Genomic DNA, 9,870 nt, shown 5'->3' on the forward strand with positions numbered 1-9,870 from the left:
ACAAAGACACACATACATACATAAAGATAGACAATATTTAATTCACATTTTTCCTTAATGGATTAAGAGAGTAATTATACTTAATTGAACCCTAACAATTTGGACAAATTCGGTGCAATTCTTTGGTATAAATTCATCCATGCTTGCGTAGAACTTTCGGAAAGCAAAAGTATAAATAAAAATCACGGTCAAAATTTGAACTGGTTTTGACACATTTTGGCCCATCAACAACATAAATATGACTAGTCTCCAAGCAGGTAAGAGGGACCAATGAGAGCCCAGCTTTCATCACGTCAGCCAATCACATGAGCCGATACACTCAGGCGGTCAAAGGGGAACAGGAAGTGACGTCATCATGTTAGTTCGTTACGCTTGCCATCGAGTTCCTTAAGAAAAATAAATAAATGATATATATTTTTTAAAATGCGAGTTGAGAATAAAAAGAAACATTGAGAAAACAGGTCATATCAGGAACATATGATGTATACCATGTACTATCATCTATTAGATTTTCCCGTAAAAAAATATCATCGTTCGTCCAATCTTGCAAGATTTCCTGCAACATGAACTAAATTCGAGCAATCATTACAGGGTTGATAATTCCACGTGGCGTAACCATTGTCTCATCCCCATGGATAAGCACGCATTAAAATAATGATGAATAAGTACATTTTCCAATCACAGGGTTTTATTTGTAAGACGGGGACGTAAAAAGGACATTCCCGCCACCTTTGGTTTGGAAATGTCACAGATGGTTCAACTAAAAGATAGTGTGTTCCCTCGTAGATGGTTCTGGGAGGTCACTTCCTCTCAGCTGGTGCTAAGTCACCGGCTCTCATCTGGATCCAACAGCTGATAACTCTCAGCTGCAACCCGAAGGCAGCCTCTCAACAGCTGGCACCAAATCACACCCTCTCAGCTGGTCCCGAACAGCCTCCCTTCCAACAGCTGGTACCAAATCACACCCTCTCAGCTGGTCCCGAACAGCCTCCCTTCCAACAGCTGGTACCAAATCAAACCCTCTTAGCTGGTCCTGAAAAGCCTTCCTTCCAACAGCTGGTACCAAAGCACACCCTCTCAGCTGGTCCCGAAAAGCCTCCCTTCCAACAGATGGCACCAAATCACACCCTCTCAGCTGGTCCCGAACAGCCTCCCTTCCAACAGCTGGCGCCAAGTATCCACCGCCCGCCTCAGCTGGCAGTACGAAATCGCCGACTCTCAGCTGGACTTGAACATGTCGCAGAGGACCCTCTCAATGGGGGTGTTCCCGACGGTTCTCTTGAAGAAGATCTCTTGGACAGCGGAGGCGGAGACGTGGCCGAGGGCGGGCAGGAGGAGGAGGAGCTTCCCTGCGCGGACACGCCCCCCTGCGCCGCACACCTTGCTGGCCAGGTACTGAGGGGGGAAGGGGGGTTAGTAAGGGGGGTAGGGATGCCGTTCAGGTATTGAATGTTGTTTGTTTTTGTCACTGTTGTAATTTTTGTGACTGTGACTTTTATTGGTGTTACTTTTATCATCATGACGTTTATTCATATTACTTATATAACTATTATTTTTATTGCTATTGTTATGATTAATCTCTCTCTCTCTCTCTCGCTCTCTCTCTCTCTGTCTCTCTTTCTCTTTCTCTCTCTCTATCTTTCTCTCTCTCTATCTCTCTGTTTCTTTCTCTCACTCTCCTTCCCTTCTTCATTATTATTTTTTTCTCTCTATCTCCCTCTCTCCCTTCCTCCATCCCTCCCTCTCCCTCTCTCTACCTCTCCTTCCCTACCTCCCTCCCTCCCTATCATCCCCTCCCTACTTCCTAACCTTACTCCCTCCCTCTTTCTCCTTCCTTCCCTTCCCTTCCTGCCTCTCTCTCCCTTCTCATTCCCTCTCCTTCCCTCGCCCTCCCTCCCTTTCTTTCCCCCCTCCCTAACCCCCCTACCTCTTCCATACCTCCCTCCCTCTCTCTCCCTCCCTCCCTCTTCCTCTTCCCTCTCTCACCCTCTCTCTCTTCCTATGCCTATTCATGTGTATACACTGCATATAGTATGAATAAACTTTTCAAAATGAAAAACATATCTCTCTCACTCCTTCCTTACCTCCCTATCCTTCTTCCCTCCTTCTCCCTCCCTCTCCTTCTCCTTTTTCTCTCTCTTCCCTAGTTCCTTCTCCCATCCTCTATCTCTCTCCCCCCTCCTTCTCCCACTCCTTCTCTACCTCCTTACTCTCCCTCCCTCTCTCTCCTTCCTTCTCCCCCTCTCCTTCTCTCTCTCTCTCTCTCTCTCTCTCTCTCTCTCTCTCTCTCTCTCTCTCTCTCTCTCTCTCTCTCTCTCTCTCTCTCTCTCTCTCTCCCTCCCTCCCTCCCTCCCTCCCTCCCTCCCTCCCTCTCCCTCTCCCTCTCCCTCCCTCCCTCCCTTTCCCCCCCTCATTCTCCTTCCTCCCTCCCTCCCTCCCTTTCCCTCCCTCCTTCCCCTTCCTCCCTCCCTCTCTCCCAGCTCACCTCATGTAGCATAAGTTGCGTCTGGTCCTGCAACACTTCCACCCCATAGCCGTCTCGAAGTCCTCTGGCCTCTGCAACAAGGGCATTGTCATGAGGTTAGTGATGATGGTGGTGGTGATGATGGTGATGTTGGTGGTAGTGGCGCTGGTGGTGATGGTGGTGGTAGGTCGTGGTGATGGTGATGATGCTGGTGATGGTAGTGCTGGTGGTGGTGATGGTGGTAGTAATGCTAGTGGTGATGATTGTGGTAGTGGTGGTGATAACAATATATAAAGATAAACCAACAGACGAAAAGGAGCTCGAGACCACGCCCACTCACCCGGCCGGAAGAGGATGAGCGCCTTGAGACACGCGTACTCCGTGTGGTCGACTCTGAGGGCGTGAAGGCGGGTGATGATATCCCTCATGGCCACCACCTCACGCCCGAGGGCTGCCTGCTGCTCCGGGGACGCCCCCGACGCCCGCACTAAGCTCCCTGTGGGTGGGAGGGCGGGGGTGAGGGGAGGGTTTCTTGATCTAAATTTATGTTTGATTTTGTTGATTCGTTCGTTCATTATATATATGTATATATATATATATATATATATATATATATATATATATATATATATATATATATATATATATATATATATATATATATATATATATATATATATATATATATATATAACTTATATTCTAATATATATATATATATATATATATATATATATATATATATATATATATATATATATATATATATATATATATATATATATATATATATATGTGTGTGTGTGTGTGTGTGTGTGTGTGTGTGTGTGTGTGTGTGTGTGTGTATGTGTGTTTATTTATTTATCTATTCATAACTATTATCATCCTTTTCCATTGTGATTAGGTTGTTGAATTGGATTCTATTTTTTGCTTTCTCTTCTATACTTTTATAAATTGTTTACTTGGCAAGAGGGAGAACGAGAGAAAGATAGAAAAAATACTGAACGATATATGAAGGAATGAATAGGGATGAATAGAGAGAAAGGAGACAATAAAGAGAGAACAGTGAAGACTGTAAATCAATTGAGAGAGAGTGAGAGTGAGAGTGAGAGCGAGAGAGAGAGAGAGAGAGAGAGAGAGAGAGAGAGAGAGAGAGAGAGAGAGAGAGAGAGAGAGAGAGAGAGAGAGAGAGAGAGAGAGAGAGAGAGAGAGAGAGAGAGAGAGAGAGAGAGAGAGAGAGAGAAGAGAGGAGAGAGAGAGAGAGAGAGAGAGAGGGGGAGAGAGAGAGAGAGAGAGAGGGGGGGAGAGAGAGAGAGAGAGAGAGAGAGAGAGAGAGAGAGGGGAGGAGAGAGAGAGAGAGAGAGAGAGAGAGAGAGAGAGAGAGAGAGAGAGAGAGAGAGAGAGAGAGAGAGAGAGAGAGAGAGAGAGAGAGAGAGAGAGAGAGAGAGAGAGAGAAAGAGAGGTACAGAAAAAAAGCGAAAGAGGGAAGAAAAAAAAAAAGAACACAAAGGCCAAGGAACCAACAAGCAAGGTCATGCAAGGTCAAAGGTCACGCAAGGAGCACCCACCTTCGTCTAGAGGGAGAGACCACTGGGCTGCGGCCACCACGAAGAGCTCACTCCAAGACTCCTCCAGAAGGATAGCCTGGTCGCGGAACGGCAGCTGCAAGACACGGGGAACGATTGCAATACGTGGATGTGCGTAGGGTCTTTGCGGAGCGTGTATTCCGGTACTGGCGGTGCAGTCGTATTCGTATTGGTGTGTGTTGTAATTTGTTGTTGTTTGTTGTTGTTGTTGCGATTTTTGTTTTTGTTGTTGCTGTTTTTGTTTTTGTTGTTGTTTTTGTTTTGTTGTTTTTGTTGTTGTTGTTGCTGTTTTTGTTGTTGTTGTTGCTGTTTTTGTTGTTGTTGTTGCTGTTTTTGTTGTTGTTGTTGTTGCTGTTTTTGTTGTTGTGTGTATTTTATGATGATTGCAACACACGGATGTATTTGTACGACGAAAGGGTTTTTTGTTTTACTTCAATTAGAGATGAAGGTACAATAAATGGGATTTATTGTACCGTTTTATATGTATTTAAAAATATGATTATGATAAGTCACGAAGATAGAATCAGGTAAAATGTGAGTTTATTGTGAGTAAGATGAAGTTAAAGTTAAAAAAGTATCTTATCAATATTTTAGCTCAAAATATGAAAGGATGGACGAGACTCTACGGGCAAATATCACCATATTTGATATTACTGTGAAAATTTTTTTTTCGAAATCATAAAGTATCCTGAAACCTCATCTAAGAATGATAAGCATGAATTATATGAATACATATACATATGCACACAAACAGAAACACACACACACACACACACACACACACAACGCACATGCATATATATATATATATGTATATATATATATATATATATATATATATATATATATATATATATATATATATATATCTATATATAGTTGTGCCGCATACACGAAATATGACGATGTTAACATAAAAGACGTAACTACTGTTGATGACACTAATAATCAAAATAAAACAATCAACAATTAATCATCAGATGAAAAAAATAATCGCAATGGCAACAGCTGATCCATAAACCATCCAAAAATCACAACATTCATAACATCCGCAACAATCCTACGCCAAAACAACCCCACAACGAAGACAACCATACAACCAAAATCAACCATACACTGCAATAACCACACGAAAAAAATAAACATACACCAAAACCTACCACACACCACAATAACTATATATCACAACAAACAACCACCAAAATACGAAACGCCAAAAACAACCATACACCTAAAAAAAGTATCCAAACAACCACAACAAACCAATCACCACAACAACCACACACCGAAAAACCACTAACCACCAACAAACAATGAAACACAAATAATATCACATACAAAAACATACATTGCAATAAGCACACACAAACAAAACATAAACCATACACATCACAACGAACCAACCACCCAAAACGAACCAACCACAACACCAACCATCCACCCAAACCAACCACCCAAAACGAACCAACCACAACACCAACCATCCACCCACCACAACCATCCACCCAAAGCAACCACCCACCACAACCATCCACCCAAACCATCCATCCACCACAACCATCCACCCAAACTAACCACCCACCACAACCATCCACCCAAACCAACCAACCACCACAACCATCCACCCAAACCAACCACCCACCACAACCATCCACCCAAACCAACCACCCACCACAACCATCCACCCACCACAACCATCCATCCACCACAACCATCCACCCAAACCAACCACCCACCACAACCATCCACCCAAACCAACCAACCACCACAACCATCCACAACCAAACAACCACACCAACCAACAACCATCCACAACCATCAACCACAACCACCAACAACCACAAACCATCCAAAAACAACCATCCACCCAAAAACCACCACACAACCAAACCAAAACCAACCACCACCACAACCAAAATAACCACCACCACCACCCAAACCAACCATCCACCCAAACCAACCACCCACCACAACCATCCACCCACCACAACCATCCACCCAAACCAACCACCCACCACAACCATCCACCCAAACCAACCACCCACCACAACCATCCACCCAAACCAACCACCCACCACAACCATCCACCCAAACCAACCACCCACCACAACCATCCACCCAAACCAACCATCCACCCACCACAACCATCCACCCAAAGCAACCCACCTGCATAAAGGAAGGAATAGACCTCGCCCACTTCACGCCCAGAAAGAGCAACTTCGCCGCGTTCTCATAAACACTGTCTGAGGGCGTGATGACGAGTGAGCCAGGGTCCACGCTGATGGGGGGCGCCCCTGGGGTGAGGGCGGTACTCGTGGGCGTGGGTGGAGTGCTAGGCGAGGGCGTGGGCGTGGAGGTGTTGCTTGAGGGCGAGGAGGTGGGCGTGGGTGCTGTGACGGGGGATGTGGAGCCGCCTTTTTCTGTTTGAAGATGGGGAATATTTTTTATTCATTTATTATTGTTATTATTGGTGTTAGTATTGTCATCATCATCATTATAATTACTATCATTATCATCATCTTTATAATTACTATTATTATAACATTGAAAAAAATATTATTATCAATTCTTATTATTACTAATACTATTAACATCATCATTATTATTATCAATATCATAACTACTAATATTATCATAATTATAATCATCAATGTTATAGTTCTATTACTGCCATCATTGTTACCACTCTCATCATAATTGATATTGCTAATATAATTTTCTCATCATTGTTATCTTAATCATCATCCATTTTCAACATCATCATCATTACTAATATCCTCAAAACTATAATTCACTTTATACTTTTTCTTATATATATTTTTTTTTTGTCTTTTTCCAAACCCCACTGATATGATTATATAGAATGACTGATGACTTTTACACTTAATTCCGAATCATTTAGCAAGTCTGATTAACACCAGAAGATTTATTGAAAATTAATTAAGGTTTGAATTAATTTAAAATATCTTTCAAAGGATTAAAGCCTAGAAGCGAATGATGAGCTGAGATAAGGACATTGTGATGAGATAATCAAACGGTCATAAAGTGATGATATAATGATGAGGTCACAGGTTATGGAATGACAAAGGTGATGAAAAGTGATGATAACGACTGGGTGATGAACGTGAAAGTGTGATGATCTCGTCAAAGTGAGGGATTTGAAAGACGGTAAGCAAAAGATAGAGAGAAAAAAATAAAAAACATGAAAAAAATAACAATAACAAGAACACGATGATGACGATGAAAACTTCAATCATAACAAAACGCGAACTAATGATAATTGGAGTGCAAGGCGAGAGGAAGACAGGTGGAGCAAGAATGATGACAAGTGGACTGGTCGATGGAGTGACAAATTGAAAGATATCCGCGAGAGTGGAAGGATAAGGCGAGGAGTGACCGACCCTAATACCTCTGCCAGAACGTGTCAGGTATTCCCGAAGACACGCTGAGCCCGCCCTCAGTCTTCCGCGGTAATGACTCTAATGACAGTGATAAGAATGGTGATTGAAACTAATGGAAGGCGCCCTCCTCGTCAAAGGCTCGGTCGGTAATTGCAACCTGGCGAGCGCGCTGCCATTGCAAATGACGTCAATGGCGGCGGGGCGAGGAGGACTGACAATGGCACGGGCGTCGGGTGCTCGGGACACCCACCATTATTTTTGATGAAGAAGGCGCCCGGCGAGAAGAAGGCGCTGCTGTTGTTGTTGTTGTTGTTGATGAAGATGTTGTTGTTGATGCTGTCGCTGTTGTTGTTGTTGGCGTTGGAGAGCGCGCTGGAGGTGCGGGAGAGAGAGACGGGCACTGTGGCCTCCAGGCGGTGCGCGGCGTCAGGGCTCCTCGACTCCCCGTCCCGGCCGCTGCTCGGCGGGGTCGCCGCCCCCCGCCGAGGGGGGCTGAATGCCGAGCCCTCATTGGCCGGCCGCGGCACCTCCATCACGTCGCCCATTGGCTGCCGCAGCTCCGCCGGCGGCGGCTTCAGCTCGAGGCGCTCCGCGATTGGCGGCTTGGGCCCGCAGCGCTCATCGACCGGCGCCTTGAAGTCGGGGCTGCGGTCGCGGGGCGGGAACTTGGCCTCCAAGCGCTCGGCGATGTGCGGCTTGAACTCGCACGGCGGCGAGGGCGAGCGCCGCAGCCCTGCGTCCGCAAGCGGCCGCCGCAGGTCGCCGCCGAGGATGGCCATGTTGGGCTTGAAGGCCGAGTTGTGGCTGAGGTGCAGCGTGAGGGGCGCCATGGAGGGCGTCATGGGCAGGAAGGGCGGCTTGAACGGCATGGGCGGCAGCAGGGCTGGGTAGTAGGGCGGCAGGGGTGGCAAGCCCGTCCCGCCGCCCACGGACACGGGCGGGAAGGCGCCGCCGCCGGGGAGGTCGGGCGCGAACATGGGCCGCTTCTGGCACGACCTCGGAGCTCGCTCGTGCTGCACGGCTGCGGGAGAAACCGGGTCTTATAATCATCTTTATCATCCTCATGAAAAATGAAGAGGAAATCCCTCTTGTAATCAGCATTCAGAAGCCCAGCATTCAGGGATAGCTTACTGCAGCAGCAACCTGTTACACGTTTAATAGTTTTACGTTATCAAGAATCAGGCTGAGGAATATCAAATCACTAGATTTAAACAGCACACACACACACACACACACACACACACACACACACACACACACACACACACACACACACACACACACACACACACACACAAACACTCCACAGACCGAGTGTCTTTCCACACACACACACAGACACACACACGTACACACACACACACACACACACGTACAGACACACACACACGTACACACACACACACACACACACACACACACACACACAAACACTCCACAGACCGAGTGTCTTTCCACACACACACACACACACACACACACACACGTACAGACACACACACACACACACACACACACACACACACACACACACACACACACACACACACACACACACACACACACACACAAACACTCCACAGACCGAGTGTCTTTCCACACACACACACACCCTGCTAATGTATCTTTTATGTACAACACTCCTCTGCCGCTCCTTTTCCCCTCTCTGTCCCCTCTTCTCCATCTCTCTAATTCATTTTTTTTTCGAGACTGTCTCTTCCATCCTTCTCATACGGATCTGTCATTCATACTGTTCTTTTTTTTCTCTTTAGTACTAATAATTTTGATAATTGTCTTATTATCAAGATACGAATCATCATTGTTATCATTATTATAGTTATCATTGCTATGATTTATAGTAGTCGTAACAGCAGTAGGAATAGTAGTAATAGTAGCAGTAGGAGAAGAGAGAATAAGAAAAAAGAAAAAAGAAAAAGAAGATGGATAGATAGCTAAATAGATAGGTAGATAGATAGATAGATAGATAGATAGATAGATACAGAGAGAGAGAGAGAGAGAGAGAGAGAGAGAGAGAGAGAGAGAGAGAGAGAGAGAGAGAGAGATAAAGAGAGAGAAAGAAGAAATAAAGATGGAGATGAATAAAAAAAGAAAGAGAAAGAAAAGAAAAATAGAAAGAGAGAGAACAAAACGAGAGGAAGAGAGAGAGAGAGAGAGAGAGAGAGAGAGAGAGAGAGAGAGAGAGAGAGAGAGAGAGAGAGAGAGAGAGAGAGAGAGAGAGAGAGAGAGAGAGAGAGAGAGAGAGAGAGAGAGAGAGAAAAGTAAAAAACAAAAACAAAAAAACTCCCGTATCCCCTGACATCGTTGCCAATTCCCTACGGTTTTTGGGTCCGGTATTTGGAGTGCGCGAGAAGTGTTCCGTTAACGTATGCACACTGGATGGATATGTCTTGTTGCCGAG

General features: G+C 45.1%; 1 protein-coding gene across 2 annotated transcripts in view; it reads right to left on the reverse strand.

Moving 5' to 3' along the window:
• Positions 1 to 999: 999 nt before the first annotated feature.
• LOC122258190 (photoreceptor-specific nuclear receptor) overlaps positions 1,000 to 9,870 on the reverse strand; it is a 42,255-nt gene continuing 33,384 nt past the window's right edge. For both annotated transcript variants that reach the window (XM_086548661.1, XM_086548660.1), the window contains exons 4-9: positions 7,702 to 8,472; positions 6,217 to 6,470; positions 4,033 to 4,126; positions 2,805 to 2,960; positions 2,486 to 2,556; positions 1,000 to 1,395 (exon numbers count right to left, since the gene is read on the reverse strand). In XM_086548661.1, the coding sequence (XP_086404787.1) occupies positions 1,219 to 1,395; positions 2,486 to 2,556; positions 2,805 to 2,960; positions 4,033 to 4,126; positions 6,217 to 6,470; positions 7,702 to 8,472 (1,523 nt within the window). In that variant the 3' untranslated portion in view covers positions 1,000 to 1,218. The remainder of the gene's footprint in view (positions 1,396 to 2,485; positions 2,557 to 2,804; positions 2,961 to 4,032; positions 4,127 to 6,216; positions 6,471 to 7,701; positions 8,473 to 9,870) is intronic.

The sequence above is a fragment of the Penaeus japonicus genome, unplaced genomic scaffold (assembly GCF_977035675.1).
Source record: "Penaeus japonicus unplaced genomic scaffold, GWHDUDI00000001_assembly GWHDUDI00000021, whole genome shotgun sequence".
Classification (NCBI taxonomy): domain Eukaryota; kingdom Metazoa; phylum Arthropoda; class Malacostraca; order Decapoda; family Penaeidae; genus Penaeus; species Penaeus japonicus.